This window comes from Alosa sapidissima, chromosome 5 (genome assembly GCF_018492685.1).
Source record: "Alosa sapidissima isolate fAloSap1 chromosome 5, fAloSap1.pri, whole genome shotgun sequence".
Lineage (NCBI taxonomy): Eukaryota > Metazoa > Chordata > Actinopteri > Clupeiformes > Clupeidae > Alosa > Alosa sapidissima.
The window spans coordinates 27984466-28008540 of NC_055961.1; the positions used below are offsets into that span (position 1 = coordinate 27984466).

The 24075-nt window shown below is 40.9% G+C and overlaps 3 protein-coding genes across 3 annotated transcripts; 1 reads left to right on the forward strand and 2 right to left on the reverse strand.

Annotated features, from left to right (window-relative positions):
• Nucleotides 1-2306: 2306 nt before the first annotated feature.
• Nucleotides 2307-8262, reverse strand: smpd1 (sphingomyelin phosphodiesterase 1). Its single transcript, XM_042092919.1, has 6 exons — nucleotides 7610-8262; nucleotides 6443-7218; nucleotides 5899-6070; nucleotides 5093-5169; nucleotides 4398-4543; nucleotides 2307-3664 (listed from the first exon to the last, which is right to left on the reverse strand). Exons 1-6 carry the CDS (start codon nucleotides 7823-7825, stop codon nucleotides 3231-3233), a joined length of 1821 nt encoding a protein of 606 aa, XP_041948853.1. The 5' UTR covers nucleotides 7826-8262; the 3' UTR covers nucleotides 2307-3230.
• Nucleotides 8263-13738: 5476 nt separating this feature from the next.
• timm10b (translocase of inner mitochondrial membrane 10 homolog B (yeast)) lies at nucleotides 13739-15432 on the forward strand. Its single transcript, XM_042093296.1, has 3 exons — nucleotides 13739-14015; nucleotides 14099-14194; nucleotides 14450-15432. The coding sequence occupies exons 1-3, from the start codon at nucleotides 13989-13991 to the stop codon at nucleotides 15281-15283; spliced, it is 957 nt and encodes a 318-aa protein (XP_041949230.1). The 5' UTR covers nucleotides 13739-13988; the 3' UTR covers nucleotides 15284-15432.
• Nucleotides 15433-18374: 2942 nt separating this feature from the next.
• LOC121709708 lies at nucleotides 18375-23318 on the reverse strand. Its single transcript, XM_042093298.1, has 6 exons — nucleotides 23157-23318; nucleotides 22390-22500; nucleotides 22039-22084; nucleotides 21498-21562; nucleotides 19814-19881; nucleotides 18375-18738 (listed from the first exon to the last, which is right to left on the reverse strand). The coding sequence occupies exons 1-6, from the start codon at nucleotides 23188-23190 to the stop codon at nucleotides 18454-18456; spliced, it is 609 nt and encodes a 202-aa protein (XP_041949232.1). The 5' UTR covers nucleotides 23191-23318; the 3' UTR covers nucleotides 18375-18453.
• Between the last annotated feature and the right edge of the window lie 757 nt (nucleotides 23319-24075).

Below are 24075 nucleotides of genomic sequence, written 5' to 3' on the forward strand. Positions count from 1 at the left end.
GATCAGGTGTGCTATAAACTAGCTTCTTTTTCCCCTCAATTGTCTGTTCTGCATATTCAACAGTTTATTCAACTGCATATTTGGAGAGATTCCTTTCGAAGGCTTCGTCTCGGCAATCTTTCTATTGAACTTTTAGTTCCAGCAGCACAACTTGCTTTGTGGATTCAGACACAAGGACAGTATCTGGTTACATGGTGGTAGCTGCAATTGGCTGCTCTCCAGTTCTGACGAAGTCAATGGTCTTCTTTGAGGGCACCGCTTCACTCACTCAAGTCCTGTGCTGATTGTCTTCAAGACTTGATCGTCGGCACCATCCCTCTTCAAGTGCCTTTGAACAGAAGCTGTGTTGAATGGTTCCCATCTTGGAACACAGTGGGCATGGTGACTACTACGCTCCTGGCCCATTCACACCAAGAACGATAACTATAAATTAATATCGTTCTCGTTAATATGAATGACGACGTTCACACATAAACTATAACGATAACGACATGAAGTACTACGATATCGTTGGGGATCACTTTCAGAGCGATTTTCACAACGATCAAATGCTAATAGCCTATCAGAACCCATTGAATTAGCCGTCACATTTCTTAACACGAGAGACTTTGTTTATCGTTGTTCAGTGTGAACGCTTTAATCGTTATGGTTATAGTTATCGTTCTTGGTGTGAACGGGCCTTAAGTCTGCAGATTTTATGGGCTTGGGAGCACATCATATAGGCTACTGCCTGGATGCAAAATTTGATGAGGTGAGGCTCAGCTCTTCAAAGCTCAGACCAGGTCACTTTTCAGCACATTCTCCCATTCAAGCTCCCTGCTGCTTCATTCCCACTGCCTTGCAGGCTCTTATATCCTCCACTGCTGCTCTCACCTCCTCCTGAACCAGGTGGCACCCTTCCTTCCCTCTGGAGGTGTTTGTCTTGCTTTGCCCGAGTGACCATTTCAACCAGCCTCCTGTGAGGCCTTGTCTCTGCTTCCTCCTTACCGAACCGTTCAGCGGCGATGCTGACAATTATGGTTTTCATGTCTTGTAGCTTCTCATCGGGCTTTCCCTTCCCCATTGCCTCCAGAATTTGGTCAGTGTCATCATCCAACTGTTTCCACAGTGTTGTCATACTTGCTGCAGGCCATTTGATCTGCCTCCTTTTAGACTTGATGCTAGAGGGGTTGGTTTGCAACACTTGGAGGTATGGGGTGACCCCGGGCCTGGCTCTTCCTGCCTCTCACCAGGTTGGTTACCTGTATGTTGTGCTGCTATTCCTCCTTCCTCCTCGCTTGGTGGATCTTCACGCCATTCTCCCACTTGCACACATTTGTACTACTTGCTCATGTCCATTGCCTGGGTTTGCTGCCTGAGTTTAAGTTGTGACTAAACTGTACATCTGCTGACACAGGTCTGAACACATCATCAGTGAGGTTCTGCATCAGATCTGCACTTATCAGGGCCTGTATCTGTCTGCTGCTCTGGATATTATCATGTATTAATTTCCTTCAAACCAATTTGAGATCCCACAGGTTAATTCTGACAAAATAAGCCTGATAAATTACCGCCTGATAGCTGATAACTGCTGCACACTCATTGCAACACTACTCTTTATGACTGTATTACCTCAGCATATCTATAAAACAGGATGTTTTTTAGGACTAAAATCACACTTGTGAGTGTGGAGAGGATTGCTGTAGTTACAAGTGACACCTCTAGGTGGAGCCTCCTGCACTATACATTGCAGTCCCTGTGTCCTATTGAGGATTGACAATAGACATACACACACTCATGACTGCATTGGTGGCCTGAAAACATTGATACAATATTATGGATAACCCACCCCCACCCAAAAAAACCCCCATCAGATGAGTCGGATACATAATAGACAGTAATAGAGGTCAATCACCAGGATAGGGATACTTTCACTTCCTCCATGACCATGTTTGTTGTAATTTGTGAATCTATTTTTACTAAATATGTTTAATCCCCTACACATATCTACTTTTCTAACTACCAGTAGTGAATTAACTGTTGTTAAACATGTACTTGTCACTGATCAAAGTGCCTAGTAAATCAGTCATTAAATTATTTTACTACTCTTTCCTTGGAGTAACTTAGTCTAGTACAGTAAGTACCAACAAGACTGAACGATCAGGTCAAGTTTCAGCTTCAGTTCAACTACATGTGGGTCTACAATATACTGTAAATTGTAATACTGATATAATTCAGGTTTATTAAGTTATATTAAGTATATTCATTAAATCATGTAATAATTAACTTGAATGGTTAAGGGTGCCAGAAAACAAACAACTCACAAGGGCAATAAGAAGAACTTTATGTTGTCATTGTCAAGTTAAAAGTTTAATTAATTTAACTTTTAATTTGATGTGCACGGTTTACAGTAATATTCTAAAGACAATGGTCGTTCAAATTTTACAATGTACACACAGGATGATGCATACTTTTTCCATGTGACCACATAATTAAGCTAAATAATTTTCAAAGTGATTTTAAATCACTAATGAGATCAATGAGCTAGAAGACCTGCATTCCTGTAAAAGGACAAATTACAACTACTTACTCCCAAAACAGTAAACAGTAGGTTAACACTTTAACAAAACAAAAAAAGAAAACAAAGAAGCCCAGCTCATTTTGGGCATTAGGTGGTAGGATCACACACACACACACACACACACACACACACACACAAAATAAATCAGTGAGACAAAGTTTTGCTTGCTGGTCATATAATCCAAAAGTGCATTGCCAAAGCAAATAGGTTACAAAAGAGCCAGGAACAATGTGCAAGAAACCACACAAGACTTGAGAACTTTTAAGGCATGAATATCCCCATTACATTTCTTTATTCTTTGGAAATTGAGCGCACAAAACACATCCGAGACCTATTATTGGTTTAACTACACCCAAGACCAGCACAGTGTAACCCAAGGCCCACTCAGAGGCCCACTCTGAGGTTTAAGTTTTTTGTGCAACACATCAGGAAATGAATAAGTCCCAAATTAATGCCAGACAGCAAAATCATGGCTCAACATAGTCCATGGAGAACAAAACATCTTTAAACACCCACGTTTAAAGGAAGTCAATAATGTCAATAGCCAGGACTGCATTAATACACCCGTGTCACACATGCAGTTTTTCACAGCATCCTAAAAATAATTCACCCGATCCGTTTTCTGGACTACAATCCAAAACCAGTCTATCCTCTCCACACTCTCGAAACGTTAACACATTGTTTTGCGGACGTATGCTGGCTTATTGTGGCCGAGGCCCTTCAAGATGTTGCACTGCACCAGCTCCTGGTAGCGGCTGCTGCGCAAGAAGCAGATGTTGGCCGTCTTGCAGGTGTCCTTGCAGGGCTCCGACACGTGGCCCTTGTGCATCAGGTACCAGTATGTCTGGAAGTACCGGTCGTCCTGCAGGAAGGTCTGAATGAGGCCGTGCCAATCAGATGGGAAGAGGCTGGTCAGGCCATAGGCTTTGGAGGCCCGGTATAGGAGGGTCCATTTGGGGTTGGGGTCGGGGGCAGCAGCAGAGAGGGGTGAGGCTGGATTGGGACGGTTGTTTGCCTCGGTGAGGTTGAGGATATACGTCTCGTGATCCAGCACGAAACGGGAACTGTCAGGGTAGTTTCCATCAACATAATACACACGATAGCCTAGCGAAGAGAAAAACAAAAACATCAATTCTGCTAATCCAGTGCTGGGTTTGCACTATAGCAATAGAGAGAGCATTGACCTTGAACACTCCACATGCCAGCAAGAGATCTACTGCAACATAGTTATTTGAAACTCACCACTACTGTGCTGACCAGAATATATAAACATTGATGGAACCACTAGCTAGTTAGTATGATGGACAAATGAAGGTTATGGATTTAAGTTTACCAGTACTATATTTAGAAGCCTACTAGATGTTTGTTAATACATAAATAATAATAAAAATAAAAAAAATAAAAATTCACCAGGCCCTCAACTGTGACCAGTGATGACATTACAATATTCCACAGCTACAGGTCTGGAAGACTCTGCTGCATACCAACACCACCATTATCTATGTACTACAGTATGTTGTGCAAGTTCCATCTCAGAGTTTTTTTTTGTTCATATCAATTTAGATTACGGCTGCAACAATTCATTGATTAATTGTCAACTATATTTTTGGTGTGTGGACCAAAAAATAAACATTTGAGGACATGATCTTGGGCTGATTTTCTAACATTATATCAAACAAACCGATTAATTGAGAAAATAGTAGTCAGATTAATTGACAATGAGCATAATCAACATCGTATGTTTAAGTAATGATTAAGTTATAGTATATTGAGAGAAAAAAAAAAAAAAAAAAAAAAAAAGAAGGTCAGGAGCAAGATGAGTTAAAATGGAACCTACCTGGGTTAAGGTTGACAAAAGTGGTGACACTTGGTGCAATATAGGAAACACCCAGTGGCCTGGTCATGGTCTCCTCATCGTAAAACATCTGAAACTCGTCAATATGAGTGTGACCAAAGAACTGTCCCGTGATTGTGCCTTCATACCTTCAAAAGAAACACACACAAATCTAAGTTCAATAAAAATGAAAATTAGGTCAAAAGAGGAACATTATCCACACACAGATAACTAACTGAAACAATCGTGACCGAGAAAGAAACCTGTAAAATGTTACATTGGTGCATTTAAAACAAAAAACATCGATGAAGGCAAAGCTCAGGCAAAAACAAGAATAATTCAACCACTCCTAAAGTTTACACAAGTCAGTCTTAAAGGTCAGGGATCACATGATTATCAAATAATGTTTGCGGGTTTTGTCAAAGCTTGCAAAGTTTGTTAACCTCATTCTCAGTCTTGCGGTTTCAAAAGTGCATTGGGTACATTGTACTGTACAGCTTACACATTCCCAAATCAAATTCATGTGAACCCATGATAGATCCTGATAATTCTATGAACACAGACACAGGGACCACACACACACAAAATGTATTGTGGGAGACCCTCATGACTTTGTACCGAGGTTCCTAGGCATTGTATGAGGATTTGGAGAATGGAATGGGCAGAGGGCCATGAACGGAGGTTAGTGTGGCACTGACCTGTTGACTATGTGATAGTAGTTCCAGCTCCAACTGGCTAAACAAAGTCCAGGCGGGATATGTCCTATTATATGAACCTGAAATAAGGGAGACATCAATAATAACTCCACTGAAGAGCTATATTGGGTGCAGTGAAGGTACATTTACTAAGCTGTTAAAATTCACAAACTCAACAGCAAAGAAAAAATAAATAAAATTAAACTACTATGCTGCATCATATTACTCTGAAATAAAAAGGGATCATATAGGTTTAGTCAAAACCTCAATTTATCCTTAACACCATGGAGACTAAGTAAAGTAAAGCTATGGTGTTTGCAACGGATCGCTTTGATCTAACTGGATTAATCCCAGACGGCCTCTTTGGCAAGTCAGAACAGGAATTAAGACTGAAGGCTCTTCTCAGGCAACAGAATAGCTAACCACTGCCTTAATGTTGAAACATTTCAGTCAGACATTTTTCAACGCCAACACAGATAGGACATTTGTAACGTTATAGTGAAGAAACACAGATGGCATGATGGCAGACATTGAGCCTACTGTAAGCCAAGAGAGCTTTTCTTTTATTAACTTGCATGGTTATTTTGGATGACCATGATACATCTATAAAGGTTCTTAGATGATTGGCTATCTGTAATATTAAAAGGGGTGACTTGCCTTTAAGTGATAATCACTGGGCTTTTATGACAGCCTAGCTGACGTTCATTTGAGGAGGTATGGCTGTTTCTGAGTGCAAGTGCTACTGTTTGACAATGCATTTTGTCAGGGTTCTCTGATGACCATGATCCATCTTTCAGGGGTCTTCCTACCTTCTCGCCCTTGTTCTCGGACTCCTGAAGGATGTGGACGAGCCACTGCAGCTGGTCCGCTGGGTCCGTGGAGTTCACCATGAGCCAGTAGTTCTCTCGGGCACAGAAGTTCATGTTGAGGGACACCAGCCGCAACCCTGGCTGGATCTGGACGGTGTAGAAACCAGCACGCCTGAACACATCAGCATAAGATATGTTACAAGTTGGACCCAAATCAGGATATACTAGACACTGAACACAAGGAACTGGAGGACACACCGTTTCATCTTACAATATGACAAGCTATTGAACAATATATTAACGGAGACCAAATACTGACAAAAAGAAAATCCACTTGTAAGGGCAAACTATTTATAGCAGCAACTCCCTGGAGGTAACCAAGTTAATCTAATATCAGTCAATTACAACTGCTGACAATTATAAGAGGCAAAATTTACAACCGTCAGAAAGATTACATCCATCAGAGAGGGACAACTGCAAGAACACATTACAACCGTAAGACAAAAAGACATAAAATTGATGGTGAAAGGGCGCGTCTGGCCACCTGATGGTGTGGAGGGCCTGAGGCGGCAGCCACACAGCCCACTCCTCCGCCATGGTATCATAGAGCCAGTGGGATGAACGGTTGCCGTGGATGAAGGGCGGTGGGAAGCTGTTGACCGGGGTGCTCTCGTGGTTGCCCACGGCCGGGTAGACAATGACGTTGGGGCCCAGGTGCTTGTGAATAAGCCTTGAGATGGTGGTGAGTTCGATCAGCTGCTGCGCGCGCGTCTGAGACCACACGTTGTGCGCCGGGATGTCGCCCGTCCAGTACACCCAGTCCCAGGGCCCGTCCTTGGCCACGTTCTCCATGAGGTTCTCCACAGTGCGCAGCGGCAGGTCGCATTTACTGTAGGTGCCCCAGTAGCCAGCGCCATGGTGCTTCCAGCTGGGCAGCCCCGAGCTGTTGCGGCAGCACAGCGGGTCCTTGCAGTCAGCGCTGCTGCCCTCAGCATACTCCCGGTCCCAGTGGATGTCGGTGAGGAAGAGCACCCGGCTCTGGGGAGCACCGGGTTTGGGTGGCGTGGGCGGCGTGATGGGCGGCTTGGCCACGGCCGGCAGGGTGACGTTCCAAGGCGCATAGATGTCGAAACGGCCGCAGCTGGGGCCAACCAGGACGGCGCAGGCCTCCGTCGGCCACAGGATGGACTGCTGCAGCGTGGTGATGAAGTCGTCGCTGAACAGCTCGGTGATCTCGCGGCACACATGCTCGTCTGCCAGGTGCAGGCGGGTGCAAGCTTCGCCCACGGCGTGAGCCACTCGCTCCTTATTCGTGTCGCTCTGTGAACAGGAAAGATGACATGGGTGTTGGTGGGGGGGCATATAAATATTCATGAAGCTGTGGTTAACACAATTAAACACTTCCCCTTCTTCACAGTGCATGAGTATGCATGCACTGACAGTTTTGCCACAGTGGTGATATATTTTCTAAGTCTTAGTCTGACTCAATGTGTGACTAACAAGGTCTGAAGGGGTCTTTCCCATCAGGTTACAGGCTACATGGTGTCAAGACCAGTCCATTTATTATTACTGGTTTTGTTTTCAAACTGCTTCGCTGACTGGCATGGGCTAGGCTTTGCTTACTAACCCGATGTTCCAGTTTTTGAAACTGCAAGTTGCTAAGACAAAGGACCGATGACAAAACCTGTGTGATTAATAATGGTGTTCTTACCAACAATGCGATGTCTAGGATGGTGAAAACTGTTTTGCACACAGGACACGTGAGGTTGCGCCAGTTGAACCGGACACCAAAACGACCCAATTGCTCTACAAAGCTCAACTGGCCAAAATTCTTCTCTTGCAGAGGGATTGATGAACCGAAATGGATCAAGGTCACCGTGACGAAGAGACAAGAAAAGCCAAAGAAGGACACTTTGAACGTATTCATGGTGGCTAACTTTAAACCTCCATAAAGTGAAACGAGTTGCAGCTCTACCAACGTGCTACAATGCACAAAAGTAAAGTCACTAGCGAGCTTCTTCTCCTCTTCTCTCGATCGTTATTCCAGTAGTTTACTCAAAAATACCGCACCAAATCCGCACCCTCTACCGCTAACAGTCACAGCTGAAAGACTAACATTCGGCTACTGCAGGTCACACATAAGTTCAAGGATGTGCTTTTGCGGTGCAATCGTCAACAAAACAGGAAGGAAAACAGAGAGGTGGCTGGCCGGCTGCGGAGTTCTGTCGTGGCGCACTCCCCGAATGAAGAAAGCAACGCCGATGTTCCAAAACGTCTACGCTATGAAAACATTCCGACCTAAGTCATTTTATCAAGCGAAATGAGACCTTATTAGCAACAACAACAAGTCACAGCTGGTCTTGTGATCGGTTCATATTGTCAGCTGACCTATCACGTGAGCTGTTCCAAAGCTACAGGAGGACCAATGCCTATCAATCGCATGATCCACGTGTAGCATATTTTAAATGAAGTAAATTGCAGCCTACTGTATACGCCAGGCCTGTTCTTTGATTGCATAGTATGTATTGTCCAGAATTGCAAGGACATCAGTTAAAATCTAACATCATAGACTTTGTTGTGACGCCTTTTAAGAGTATATGGTCTGGTCATTTGAAAGACATAGACCTAAAATAGGCCTACATCTACTAACCCTGACCAAGTCCATGCACTATAATTATATCAGGGTCAAACAGGGCTCTCAGCACACCACATCCATGCCACAATATTATCAAATATTTCAAGAATTCTTGGTATTATGCTTAGACCTGCTTTAAATGTATTATTATAACAAACAACAAATATATATGCCCAGGCAACTTCCTTTTGACCAGATGCAATTACAATTTACTGTCACTATAGGAAGTAAAATAAGGAACAATAAGTCCAAAGTGCCGCAATAACCACCAGTGCAGCACTAAACAAGAGACAAATCAGTCCTGGAGTTTATGTAGAATTTCCAAGGGGAAATGAGGAGTTGCAGGACTGCACATGCTCCACTGGCATATATTATTTTCAAGTCTCAGTTCTCTGTAGTAATTCTGGTAAATATATGCAATTTCACAGCTGTAATTTCATCATGTTGTTTTTTGTTTTGAATGTGAGTTTCCTTATTCCTAGGCATATACTACAAGATATTGAATGCCAAATTTTCCTTTGGGATGAAAGTAGGCCTCTATCTACCAACCTACCTACCTACCAGTGTTGCGCGGTCTGCCCGAAATTAAGCGGTCTCCCGCGCTTATGAGTCATAAACAAAATATTTTAATGATATTCGGGTCATTTGCCGGCGGGTCAGTTAAAATGAATTAAATATATATTTTCTACAAATAGGCCTACTTAAAATATCACGAGATGGCTAGCATCAATACATTAAAGCATCAATACAGTAAAGTCAACAGTAAAGAAGCTGACGCGATTACATTAAAACAATTTATGATCAGATTATTTGATTACATTTTAATAATGTGTTTCAATACATACAGGGAAGGGCAAAATATATCAGAATGTAGCCTTTTTTTAAATAAAATACAAAATACCCCTCATTTTAAATGTATGGAAACTACAACATAGTGTAGCCATATTATGTATCAAAATAAAATACTGTATTTTTGTACTTTGAAAAATATCACCCTAATATCTAATGGGCCCCTCAGTCAAAAAACACAGGTCACGCTATGTACGATGATCATGCTTTGCAATTGGCATCTTTTTCACAGCAAGATGCTTAATGCTATCCATACATCAGAAGACTTTGACAAGATTTTGGAAAGATTCTTGAAAGATTGGAGTCTTTTAGCTAATATCCCCCATTCAAGCTTTACTCAAAAGACTATAATCTTTCAAGAATCTTTCCCAATTCTTGGCCACGTCTTCTGGTGTAAGGGTGGCTTTAAATGTGTTGATGGTTATATTTGTAAGTCTCTATCTGTCCATTTCTTTGCACAATAATCATAGTCATAATTTACGGGGTTATTGCCTTTGAGCACCACAAACCTTTTGAAAAGTTGAAGCATGTTGCATGAAAAGATGAAGCATGTTGATCAATCCTGGTCAGACTGTCCTGTCACAATAAAGGCAAAAAGTCAAACAATTGTTAACACCATTAAACAGTGCAATACTTTGTGTGATTTGGAAAGGAAAATTGCATAATGTAAAATAATACTCTCATATAACTTAAGGCTTGAACACATTGCGTGTGTTGCATCTGCGGAATGGCTCCGTTGCGTGTTGATTTTCCCATGTTACCAGGTAACAGCAGCCACAGTGCCTCCTCCATATCCGTGTCTCAGGCACGGCTCAAACTCATCTGCAGCCTTGACTCAGCTAGAGAATAAAAAGGAATGCCTATTTTTGCCACTTCATGGGAGTGGTTATGTACAGAAATGCATTGAAAAGAGCAGTTGATAGTCATAACTTGTGTTTAAAGGGGAAAGTAGGTGTTACACGTGTGCAGAAGCTAGGGTGACCACCAAACAGACTCTGAAAAGGAGGACAAGTATATATACTTTTTTGATCCCGTGAGGGAAATTTGGTCTCTGCATTTAACCCAATCGGTGAATTAGTGACACACAAACAGCACACAGTGAACACACAGTGAGGTGAAGCACACACTAATCCCGACGCAGTGAGCTGCCTGCTTCAACGGTGGCGCTCAGGGAGCAGTGAGGGGTTAGGTGCCTTGCTCAAGGGCACTTCAGCCACGGCCCACTGGTCGGGGCTCGAACCGGCAACCCTCCGGTTACAAGTCCAGAGTGCTAACCAGTGGGCCACGGCTGTCTATAAAGTGAGGACAAATTAGCCAAAATGAGGATCCCCCCAATGTCTGCTTGCTTATACCGGTTGTGTAACGACTGGTGCATATCTGTGCAGTATGTATTTTGTGTAAACTTTATTCCCAACACCTTAAGAGTTATGCTAGTAAGAGAGACAGCAGCTTGGCCTTTTAGCTTGATCGTTAGCAGGCTTGACACCCGAATCCAAGGTACTGCTGTTTGTGGGTTCGAATGCAGGGCTGAGCCGTGCAAATCAACACAAGGCATTGGTGCCGTGACCAGGATCGGGAGTGAGGTTTAGACATATACACGCAATTTGTGTTTAAAAGGGGAAGTGGGGGCTACATGTGTAGCAAAAATGGCAAAGATCCGTTTTAACCCTCTCTGGCAATAGTGTTACCACAACATAAATCTTTGGGCCATTCGCTTAACCCAGCGCAACCTCGCAGCAAATGCAATGCATGCCGCTTCCTATATGTAATGTGTGACTGCAGAGAATGTGTTGTTTTTGTCACTACTTATAAGTCTCATTTGCTTTGGAGCACTTGCATTATCACTACTTACAAGCATTGTTTGCTCTGGAACACTTGCCAAAAAGGTGGACAAATGCCCACAAAGGAGGACACTCTACTTTGGTCCGGTCAGAGGGCTTATAATTCAGATGAATGGTCGCCCTAGATCAGTTGTGCCAAACATAAGGCCTGGGGGCCAGATCAGGCACAGCAGAATTCATGCAGCCCCCCAAATGTTTTGGGTAGGAAGGGAAGGTAAAAAAAAATCGAATCCAGTTCTTCATCAATGTGTATAATAAGCAATGTCTCTATGATATGATAAATTGATTAAACATAGTGCTGTACAACAAACCATCCTCAGGAAGGAAGAGGTAATTGTATTTCAAGAGGAAAACCATGCTGAAAAAAATAGCCGGACCAGCCAGAGCAGCTTAAAAGTGCTCTAAGCGATGTTGGGTAACATTGATGTTCAAAGAAAACAGGAGCTAGCTCGCTACTCTCTCCCTGCCTCCTGTGCAATTGAAAATCTCCTAAACACGCACTCGTTGGTGTATTTATGGTCCAGGCTGGACCAGGCTGTTTTTGTTGCCGTTTTTAGAGCCTGGGCTGTCCACAGAGACCAAAGTGTATTCAGGGCACAGGCAGCTAGCAGATGGTGAGGTGATGTTTGCTGTTTGACAAAAAAATGTTTAGCTTAGAAACCGTGTAACATCGCTTAGAGCATCTTTAAGGTGGTTTGCTGGTTGACCAGCTTGTTAACCAGCTTGTGTAACAGAGGCAGACTGAGCTAGCGTGCTAGTTGCCCGTGTAAATCCTCACAGCCCTAACCTTAAGAACGCTTCTAACCGCTGAGTTGGAAACCTGGGCTTTTAGCTCAGTGGTTAGAGCATTCGACTCCCATGCCAGTGTGTGTCGAGGTGGCGGGTTTGAGGGCCGTGAGTGACGGACGAATTACAACCTCTGTGATACTAGACCAGCAAAGCTCTTGCTAAAACATACCTACAGCTGGTTTACCCAGCTTACAATGGTATTTGGCTTGTTTTGCTTGTCGTACCACCTGAAGCTGGCCATTTTAGCTGGTGTTGCTGGTCTTACATTGGTGGTTTAACTGACTATGCCAGCCTATGTTGGTCATTCTTGGTCACTGCTTTTTTTCCGGCAGGGAAGAGAAGTATAGCACAGCAGTATGACTTGTACTTGTTTGCTCATAAGTGGGTATAGTAGAGAAGTATCATCAAACAACATTCTGATACCCATGCAGAAAAATGACCATGACAATGACGGCCCCCACGTGGTCTCATTCCAATAAATCCCGCCCACTGCCTAATATGAGTTTGACAACCCTGCCCTAGACAAACAATGGCATTAGCTAATTCTATCATTGTGGCTAACTACCTATGGCTACTGTCAGTAGCTAACATTATTTTACTGTTGGACGTAGCACTAATGTTAATGTTTTTTTACTTAATTTTAAAATAATTATAAATGCAGATACCGATAGATCGGCAAACAGCTAATATTGGCAGATAATATCAGCACACCGATTCATCAGTCGGGCTCTAGTCGTGAGTCTGCTCAAACTACACAACAAATCGGACAGACCTGATTCAAAAGTCTTGGTATAGGTCAGCACCAGCTTCCATACATCATTTTGCTTTATGACGTCACATAGATGTTTCACAGAGATTATTTGCGGTATTTTTAAAATATAAAAATACACACCAATAAAGTATTTTTAATACAAAATACAGAGTCATTTTCTTCAACCCAATAAAATACAAATGACAAAATAGTATTTTGTATTTGAAATACATATTTTAGATACATGTATCAGAAATACTACCCATCCCTGAATACATAACATAGCTTTACATCATGTCCATTAGCAATGTCAGACATGCTATTTTCCGTACGTATTTTAAGTCAGAGTAGCATCAAAATGAGCTTGATGCCATTATTAGGTAATTATTAGGTTTACAAGGTAAACAACTTACATCGTGTTACTTTCAAGTGCAAAAAGAAAATAAATATTGGTGGAATAATGTTGGCAGTGTCTTTTTTATTCAATGTATTTTATTTTTAAGTAATCCAAAAGTATTCAGATTATAATCGGTTATTTAAAATGCAATAGATATGGTGTAGCCTAAGTCTGTCTCAGTAATAGATAGGCCTACATTTCATAGTAATCTGACCCAACACTGCTTGCTAACAATAAAGACTTTGCCTTTGGACATTGGTCTCATATAATGATAAAAATGCCTCTGTAAGAGGACCTTGAACAATACAGTAGGCCTTTGAGGTCAAGTGAATTGATATCAGCGGGTTTATGTTCAAGGAATTGGTTGAAGGTTAGGCTAAGTCTGTGTGAGAAGCTTAGTCAAGTGTTTTGCTCATGAAACAAGACTGATGCACATTTAGTATAAACACTTTTTCATGTGATCCTAAACTGAGGATTTTTTAAAGCCCAGCAGCATTTAACCTACAGCAGTCTAAACCTACAGCAGTCTAAACATGTGGTGTACTCCACCACAGTAAGCGGCTGTATGCATTCATGTTTACCGAATGTTGTTCCTACTGTAACACGAAGAAGAAACCGAGTAGGCGTGGCGAAAAGAAACATGGCGGCGCACTTCTGAAAGTCATGAGCTACACGTCTGGGAAGAATTGCTGTTGTTTATCGTGAAACATAGGCGATATTGTATTACAAATTACAACTATATCAATGATAAATTAAGACGTTAGGCACCACATTACATTTAAACGAGATACATAGGCCAATTTCCTCGGGGACTGCAGGTGTATTAAAATGGATCAAGTACAGCAGCTACGAAATGTAAGTTAACGTTAACCGTAGGCTATATGTTAGAAAGTCCAGTAGAATAAACTACTGTTTTAACTAAATATGTTATTTTTCAGTTAAAGGATTTTCTGTTAGTTTACAATCGGATGACCGAGATCTGCTTCCAGCGATGCACAACCAACTTCAATTACAGAGCTCTTACTATGGACGAGGTAAGGCGAAATTTAAGACATTATGAAATTGAAGAGGGAATGAGTCTTACTAGTCATCCTCGCTGTATGGTCAGCTAGATGCATCTGTTAGGTGGTTGAGATATAAATGTGATATTGTTTGTCAACGTATCACTGCAGGTGAAAATCGTAAATTGATGATGCTGTGTAATAGGCCTAGATGATGTGTTTGGTCCTGATGTCATGTAAATTTACTGATGTGTAGCCCATTGCCTGCTGGTGTTTGTGGTCCAATAGGAGCGTTGCGTTGACAGTTGTGCTGGTAAGCTCATCCGCTCCAACCACCGCCTGATGGGCACCTACGTGCAGCTAATGCCTGGGATGGTGCAGCGGCGGATGGACGAGCTGGAGAGCAAGGCTGCTGAGCTGGCCCAGGCGGAGGCTCAGGCTGCCGGTGCCAGTGCAGGAGTGGAGCAGGCAGCGGTGCCAGCAGTGCCAGGCCTGGCAGCCACAGATGTGCCCGTTGGGATTACGCCGGACATGGCAGCGCCCATCATCACCACAGATGCCCCACTGCCACCTGTGTTTGTCCCTGAAGCCACAGCAGCAGTCCCCAATCTATCTGGCATAGCTTCACCTGCTGCAGACATGCCGGTGATGAATGGACCGTCCCTAACTAATGGTGCTGGGAACGGCGCACCAGCCTTTGTCCTGTCACCAACTCTGGCACCAGAACTGTCAGGTCCAGTGGGCCTAGTCCCTGGTATATCAGAAGCCCCTGTTGTATCCTCTGAAGCAAAGGCAGCAGTGCCCATAACTGTTGAAGGACCAATGACACCCTTTTCTATACCATCAGTGACCGAGATACCCGTACAGGGGTCCCCCCTCGGCGTTTCTGGGGAAAAGATGACCCCGTCACTCTTAAAGCTGCCTTCCACAGTAACGCCAGCCCTGCCAGTCACTGCACCAATACCACCAGAGTTCAGCTCTTCAGCACCTGGTTTGATGAATGCCTCATCAGATGCCATTGCACCGCTACCTGTTCCTGTACCTAAACCTGCTGATCTGACCAACACCACGTCTACTCCTAGCACCATTGGCACTGCAGCAGATTCCCAGTCCTCATCTTGAGTCAAACAGACTGATCTCTTTTGCTGTTACAGTGTTAGAATGATTAATGAAATATACAGATGGGCTAATGAAAATAGCTAAATGCTCAAACATTGCACATATATGTAATGACTGTGTGAACCTTTTTATTAAAAAGATTCAGCGCTGGAGAGATGATCTCTTGAAATGGTAATTAAAACACTACAGACAAACACAGTATGAAACAAGAATGGCTGAATATGATGATGGGAGACATGGAACATTATTAATGTAAGGAGTTTACAGCAGTTAGAAGTAACCTTGTTGCATTTAACACTTAATGTGAAGAGTTTGCAACAGTTAAAAGCAGCCGTTTTGCATTTTAAGATCACAATAGAAGTAGCACATTTCCTGTGGGAAGATGAGGGGATGCAAGTTCAACCCCAGCACATATTCAGTGACATAATCAACAGCCAACATCTCTAAATCTACATATTGTGCAATTTGTAAAGTTGCATCCAAAGCCTTCTTTTTATATCTGATAAAATACTCTACAAACTAGGCATGTTGGACAGACGTAGACAGGTCACTATAGTATAAGTGTTGTTTGCCACTTGTGTTTGGCCTTGTCAGACAGCTTGGTTTTGGTCATCTTCCCACTTTTAGATTCACCCTTCAGTTACACAGTGATCACACACACACACCTTTTGCTAACACCCTTCAGGCTTTTGACATTAACTCATTTCTGCATTTCAGACGGTCCGTCTTCATCTAATGTTGCTCTCTCAAACACTGAAAGGCTTGTTCTGTGTGCCAAGCTAAATGAGGTCCTTTGACATCTTTAACATGGAGGCCTTCTGTGGTGTCATGTGAACTGCTGATAAGGTGCTACTCTCACTCTTAACTAATTGGTTAAAAGCGGATTGAATTGGTGGTTACCATGTCGGCTGGTAGAGAAACAGACAGATGAATTCTCATCATCATCACCATCACAGACTATTAGCCGCGGTTTATACATTGATTTTGCAAAATTTCTTCAGCTATGAGGTTAATGCACAGGGGCAGTTAATATGGAATAAATTATGTTTTTTTTGTTCTTTTTTACTTGCATAAAACACTGTCCTGCTATTTATACACAGTGCGGCTAATACACAGGAAATTACTGTAATGGGGGGAATGGCATCTCAGTGTCACTGTGTGCCCAAGGCCTTTTGGCATAATCACAAGCTCTACCTTTAAGTCATGTTATTTGTGGGTTTGTGGGATACTGGAGTAGCCAGCCTGTTGGCTATGACTGGTGCAAACATTGCTGCCGGGCCCACCACCACAGACTCTTTTATTGATATTTAATTGAAAGGTATCCTTCAAGCAGTTTAGTAGGCTTCTTACCATTGAACTCAATGCAAATACTGGAACACTCAATTCCCTTTAGCAATTTATTAACAAATTTATTTATTAAGTGCAAAATGACTAAATGTATCCTTGAAATATGAATGTCCCACAGATTAGATTAGTCACTGTCATATTTCAAAAGTCCTGAAAGAACAAATTGATTAATCTGTGTCCATAGCACTCAAGGGCTCTCGCTGTGCATGTTGTTGCTTATTAGAAAATAGGTTATAAGGGAGCGTAAGAGTGGTGGATCATGAGCAGCAGGAACCTGCAGGGGGAGCCATAGTGCAAGAGAAGTCAGGTGACGCAGCCTCAGTTAAAGTGTCACCTAAAGTCGCACCCAAACTGAATCATGCTCTCCAATAGGCCATCAGTTGTAATGAAACTTATTTGATATACTGTAGTTGTTTTATTTTTGTGATAAATTACATGCGCCACGATAGATTAGTTGAATGAACTTGTTGTATTGCAACAGGCTATTTTATTTACAATTTCTTATTTATATTAGCTTGTTGAGCTACCAGATGCCAATCGTATGAATAAAACAATATAACAGATGTACCAGGTGAATCTAAATGTCATTGACATATTCATGTAAAGAGTCATTCATGTAGATCCCTGGTCCTTTTTTCAAAATCTCTACTTTGAATACTTTGAAAGACAACTGGACCTTTGCAAAAAGCATTGGTGTACTATCCACAAGGCCTCTCTCTCTTGTATATGACTGACAGCTTTTCACCCATGGAAGAGCCTTATTTTGCTATAGCACCACTTTCTATTGTTGTCATTGTTGTTGCAAATGTGCAATCGACAACAACATACATAATTGCAGTTTTTTTTTGTCCAATGACTTCTTGGCATACTTGTCCACGCTTAGATCTCTGTTCTTGCGTGTTTGTGAAGGATGTCTGTTGAAGCTACCTTGTATGTCGGTACACTTTCATCCAGAAGTTTATAGCTTTTTTTTACCTATTCAGCATCTTGTCGACAGCTTTCGTCAGTAGTTTACATCTGACAAGCTGGACTTTTATAGTGGATGGAAGGTATTTCAGTACCACGGTAAACAGAAGAGAGCGAGAGCCTCACTTTGTATCAAAGATTCTAGAGCGTTCCTTGAAATATGAGCGCTTTGTAGCACTTCCAAGTAGCTACTGTACATGACTACTAACACCACGCGTTAAGAATGAGCAACAAGACAGACTACTCTAATTCCCGAGACATAACACGAATACAATTTTGAATTTTACACATTCATTATTTAATTTAATTTAAATGTATCATGCTGACATACTGTGGGCTGGGGGGAACATTTGTTTTAGTCCCACAAATAATATAATAATAAAACTAATATTAATTTATTTTCATTATGCAAGCATTCAGCTAAGTCATCATCCAAAAGGTTTTTCCCACTATTTGTCCAAGCTATGTGTTCGGCAGCTCTGTGATCCAGGACTAAACTTATGAAAACATAGTTTATGCCTCCACAGCAGACAAAGCTAATCACAAACTATATTATTATGTTAGCAAGCTTTTTATTAGTGCCATCTGGCTGGCCGGTGGTTTGTCAGCATTTGGCTTGCTAGTTGTGGGTCAAAACTCCAGAATGATGCTTTAATAGTAGTATACGAATAAATTAATCGGTACATATTGTAACTCTGAGTGAAGGTTTAGGTCTAGGTATGGGGTTTAACTTTTAACTCTTTAAGATTAGTAACATGTGAATATTCAAACACACAAGATGTACATTCAGAAGTGCAGAGTTATTTATTAGATACTTAGGTTCAGTGTAAAAAAATGGAATTCTTTTCTCTCTCCGGCCCTCACCACTCCTCTGTGTGGCCCTGTGCATTTCCCAGCTCCTGGGCCTCCTGTGTGATCTGCTGGCTGTTGAGGTAGATGCTGTGGCGGGACACCATGAGGCTGGAGCTCCTGGAGGGAAGGGTGACGCCCTCCTCACCCTCCGCCACGTCCAGACAGCCCTGGGGCAACGTTGCGTGAGACTGGGCCTTTTGGGTCTGAGCGGTCTGGTTTTGCTGGTACTTGCGCTTCTTTTTGTGCTTTTTGGCATTTCTCAGGTCCAGAGAAGCATAGGAGACATCTGCAGGCTGAAATATTTTTATGAGATACATAACTCACTTTCTGATTTGGGTCTGCATATTGTGAGACTGAATTGCAAGTGATGGGGAGACATATACCCACTATCAGTACACAAACTATTTATTGATGTGACTCATGTAACAACCCTTCATATACCAGCACTTCTAAAAATATGACAGAAAAAGAAATTAATGTTATATTGCCACAATCATTTTGGTTTACAGTACAAGATGAGACATGAAGCATCCATTTGACACAGCCCTAATGTAAAGGAGTATGTGTGCAGGATCTTACTCGTGGTATTTAACTAATTTATTTTTAGCCAAATTAGCTGATGTTAGACTTTAGACTTTGCACTTTGCCTGTCATTTAAATTAGGGCCCTATAGGTTCAGAGTCAGTAATAGGCTGAAATACATCTAAAAGCTAGGAAAGCATAGGTTTGTTTGATCACAAATCATGGATAATGTGACAAATTAAGAGGTAGGTAATAGTTACAGGTCTTTTCAAAACTGATTGAAGAAACATCACTTTGGGTATGTCTGGCAACAATTTTATCTCCTCATCTGAGAGAGCAATTGGCCCAAACAGCTGGTTTTCTTTTAAGAAATTAGGAAAAGAACGCTGCATGTGTCTTACAGTTGTTGCTATTATTATAGAGCTATATGTACATATCCTTCATATGAGCATAGAGACAGATGATACTGTACATTGTTGTTCTTCATATGGTTGTAAAGGCCTATTGGATTACGGGCAGGTAAAATGGTGCAGGTAAATGGAATCTCCCTCAAACTATTTACGCTACTTCTTGCTGTTAGGTCATCTCATCTCTTAGCATCCATAGAATCGCAGACTGAGTGAAAATGAATCCACAAATTTAGGATAATGAGCATGCATGCTAGAACTATTGCGTTCCTAAAACTGTTCATGTCATGTCATGTCACATGTCATTATGTGCTATTATTAATGATGTAACTGCAGTAACTACATAAATAGAATATTTGTACATATTGTTACATATTTACGAATACACAGTTATTATCAAGTGTTTCCATGAAGATTGATATATAAAATATACACATACCCTTTCATTTGGTGTAGGGTCCCGGCCTGTCATTGGTTCGTAGCACATCTCATTTGCCGCCTCAGATTCTGGAGCACAAGCAGTGATGGGAATAATGTAAGGAACAGAATAAAAAAAAATAAAAGAAGGTTAAAGAAATTTTTCAGTGAAAGACAAATATTATCATTTTTATCAAAACAAAATAGTTAGGATGAATTGTGATGAGTCAAATGTAAATTAGCATTATAGCCCCTAAATCCACACTATTTAGAATGAATTAATTAGACTAACCAAAGCGTCTGTTTAGAAAAGACTGATGTTTTACTACATGAAATGGAATCACTTTAATATACAATATACCAGGGGTTCTCAACCTTGTCTGCTTTAAGGCCCACCTATTCATACTTGTAAATAAAATTAAAAAAGATCCTCAATTTGGGATTACATTTTACTGTAGCTGAAGTCCATTTTCAGTAGTCAACTGGCTTACCAGCCAGAGTTTGTGTGTCGTCTCCAGATGCCACTTCACTTTTGAATGGCTCTGGAGTGACACTGGGCTTTGGGCTCAACATCGTCACCTCCATTGTCAAAACCTTATTTTATGTAATCCGGATTGTATTTTCGCAGAGCCTTAGTAGTGTTTGGTAAAATATTAGGCCTATCACTAGCAATGGCATTTTTTCATTATATAAAGTACACAGCAGAGAACTGAGCGCCTCAAATTGATGACATTGTTTAAAGTTGAAACAAATAATACAGCCTACTACTTTGATAGCTATTACTTATAAGTTAAACATGAATACTACATCTTTCCATTATAGATTAGATTAATATTGTGCTCTACTAAAAAATGAGTTATAACTTTTTGTAGCCCATTAGATTGCGCTCCGTGGCCCACTAATGGGCCCCAGCCCAGTGGTTGAGAAACATTGCAGTGTAACATTTGAATGCTTCAGCCTGGAAGAAATTCCACAAATAGGTCAGCACTTAAAGCAACACCAAAGAACTTTCCCTCTGTCGCACGCACGCTATTTGTTTATCCAGCACCGGCTTTGCAAATAACGATGTCCACAGACAAGGTAGAATATTTTGCATGACTTATAAAAGCACGATGTATTGCGACATCAGATGCAGGTCAAATTTGTAGTTTCTTATGTCTCGTTCCATCGAACTACAGATCCGCTACCCGATCTGGCAAACTTAGTGCGGTTATAGCCGATAGAGGGCCGCGAAGCGCATGCAGAAGTGCCGTTCACCCTGTTACGAGTTGATGAACCACTGAAACGATTTTGGAAACATTATTTTAAGGTATAAAAAAATATTTGGTGTTGCTTTAAACTCAACCCTTTTACATATTACAGCAGAGAAATGAGCGCCTCAAATTGATGACATTGTTTAAAGTTGAAACAAATAATACAGACTACTACTTTGATAGCTATTACTTATAAGTTAAACATGAATACTCTTAAACATCTTTCCATTATAGATTAGATTAATATTGTGCTCTACTAAAAAATGAGTTATAACTTTTTGTAGCCCATTAGATTGCGCTCCGTGGCCCACTAATGGGCCCCAGCCCAGTGGTTGAGAAACATTGCAGTGTAACATTTGAATGCTTCAGCCTGGAAGAAATTCCACAAATAGGGCAGCACTTAAACTCGACCCTTTTACATATTTTTAAGCATGCACATAAAATACAACTCACCTCCCCCATTTGTGCATATATTTCCATAGATTGGATTTTCCTGTTGTTGCACTTCCTCCTCAAACCTAAAAGCATATTTGTGAAATAAAACCGCAAAAACAAATCCATGAGCAGTGTTGTATTTCAAAGACTTGAAAGCATGCATTCATCTATTGTCATTAAAGCAACACCAAAGAGTTTTTTGTACCTTAAAATAATGTTTCCAAAATCGTTTCAGTGGTTCATCAACTTGTAACAGAGTGAACGGCACTTCTGCATTCGCTTCACAGCCCTCTATCGGCTATAACCGCACTATGTAAGTTTGCCAGATCGGGTAGCGGATCTGTAGTTCGATGGATTGAGACATAAGAAACTACAAATTTGACTTGCATTTGATGTCACAATACATCGTACTTTCATAAATCGTGCAACATATTCTACCTTGTCTATGGACATCGTATTTGCAAAGCCGGTGCTGGATAAACAAATAGCATGCATGCGACAGAGGGAAAGTTCTTTGGTGTTGCTTTAATATGACCTCTGACATCAAATCCAACCATACCTGTTCTCACTGTGCTCAGAATTGTCGTAAAGATACTCCTCAGCATCTGATAAAAAAATATTTTTTTCTTTTTAAAGATTTCTTTTGTCACATACAGAGTTTAAATATAAGCTCTAGCACTGAAATATATGTAATTGAACATTATATTGTCTAAATCTATGATATGTCGAGTAATTCAACTATTTCATATATCATGGCCTATATCATACAGTATAAATAAGATCTATCAACATAAAAATTCAACTAAAGAAACTAGAACACTTCAACAATTCCAAAATTCTGACGAAATGCATATGTGCACCGGTTGTGATTTAAATGTCTGATTTGGTCTTTTGCAAGATTGCTACATACCTCTTGTTTTTTGATCTCTGCGTCTCAGTGAATATAACAAAACATTTAAACAGACTGAAATCATCAAGGCCAGCCCGGTCAGAGCCAGACCTATATAGGCCTGTGCACAGTCTAAAATTGGGTAGAAATCCAATACAAATTTCAGTTTCATGCATGAACAATGTGAAATCTTTACAAAATATTATCATACAGGAGATTTTTTGTTCTGTAAGATGTATTTCCTGAAATGCAAGCTACAGTTGAATGACAATATAATGTACCGTGTGTATATGCCAACAATAAAATGCTGGACATTCCACTCCAAAGTAATAATTCAGACAGTGTGTCTTTCAAAGCATCTATTGTATCTAAACTGTGGTGATTAATAGGCACAAAATCCAAAGTATTTGAATCATACAAACTCTGAAAACTGTTGCTGCTGAAAGGATGTAGTGCTGGTTAGTTTATAAATGTACACTATTAATGTTAAAATTGTCCGAGATGTGTGGTTTCTCCACTTGGTGTTTGTCGGTTTACAAAGAGCTGGATCATTTATACTGCTAAAAATAAATTAATGTTTTTTCAGTGTCAGATACTGAATGTGCAAATGATGTAGCATTACATTAATTTTAACCAGCCAACAAAATGGTGACATCTGTTAATGTAAACTACAGTATGTATTTGTATTGTTTCTTAACCCTAGAATAGTTGCCATTTAACAGCGGAAAGCAAGATTTTTTTAGGCAAAACTGGAGTAATGTTGGTTTCTTTAAAAGAATGTGCCTCACCCGACATCGTGCGGCTAGGAGTAGTTTTGGACATGTGGATCCATCTCGTCTCCTCGATCAGGTCATGGTCTATCACCACTGTTTCATTGCAGGGTTGTTTTTGTCAACCTATCTGCTATTTTTACCCTGTGACTTGTCTTTTTCAGTTACAAACAGGAAATGTGGTCGTTACCTTGTCTCTATGCAAGCCTTCGTAATGACGAGAGACCTGTTTGGAGTGCGGCTTGAGCTTCAGACGCGAGGCTAAAGATAGATTATTACACATCATGTAAAACATCAAAATGTTGCAGTTTCAATAACCATGTCAGCACTCTGTGGAAATAACTGATTGAATGGATTTGTGACAGTATAAGAATAATATGATGAATAGGACAATAGGAATGATATGATAGACTGTTCAGTAATTCCCCCAGAGAAATGGTATCAACATTTCCATGAACTATTTTGGGGTTATTGATTCACTCAAATGTAAATCTTTGTGTTGCACTGACTTCTTTCATTGGTAAATTTCAAAGAGGGTGAAACAACTAAAAACAGGAAACATAAAAAACAACATTTGGAAGCATTAAGTAAGTCCTGGCTTTTCCACTTAGACACTTTCACTGTTGTTGACTGTTGATATAATCATTTTGCCTCCAATGATCTGTTAGCCAACTCTGGTGAGAAAAAGGCCCTGAATAATGAAAATAATCTTATCTGCAGCTGATGTACTTTGGTTTCTCTCCCACTTTAAAGACCATCATAAATCCAATGGATCTCATTTCTGAATAGTGATATGGCTGGATCTGAGTACATAAAGATGTCATTGTATGCTCACATAAAATGTATGCTCATGATAGAAAAGATGATTATGTAAGTGGACCATATTGATGCCTCTGTAGCCAGACTTTATTTTTGCTGAGAATCAGACAGAATCATT

Bases quoted from the DNA above. Each gene is read 5' to 3' on its own strand.
- timm10b (XM_042093296.1), top strand. From the start codon at position 13,989: ATGGATCAAGTACAGCAGCTACGAAAT. The intron at 14,016-14,098 runs GTAAGTTAACGT...GTTATTTTTCAG, and splicing joins AAGTACAGCAGCTACGAAAT to TTAAAGGATTTTCTGTTAGT. The intron at 14,195-14,449 runs GTAAGGCGAAAT...GTGGTCCAATAG, and splicing joins GAGCTCTTACTATGGACGAG to GAGCGTTGCGTTGACAGTTG.
- smpd1 (XM_042092919.1), bottom strand. From the start codon at position 7,825: ATGAATACGTTCAAAGTGTCCTTCTTTGGCTTTTCTTGTCTCTTCGTC. The intron at 7,219-7,609 runs GTAAGAACACCA...TCCTGTTCACAG, and splicing joins TCCTAGACATCGCATTGTTG to AGCGACACGAATAAGGAGCG. The intron at 6,071-6,442 runs GTGGCCAGACGC...TGATGTGTTCAG, and splicing joins CAGGCCCTCCACACCATCAG to GCGTGCTGGTTTCTACACCG.
- LOC121709708 (XM_042093298.1), bottom strand. From the start codon at position 23,190: ATGTCCAAAACTACTCCTAGCCGCACGATGTCGG. The intron at 21,563-22,038 runs GTATGGTTGGAT...ATATGCTTTTAG, and splicing joins TCTGAGCACAGTGAGAACAG to GTTTGAGGAGGAAGTGCAAC. The intron at 18,739-19,813 runs GTATGTGTATAT...AAAATATTTCAG, and splicing joins ACCCTACACCAAATGAAAGG to CCTGCAGATGTCTCCTATGC.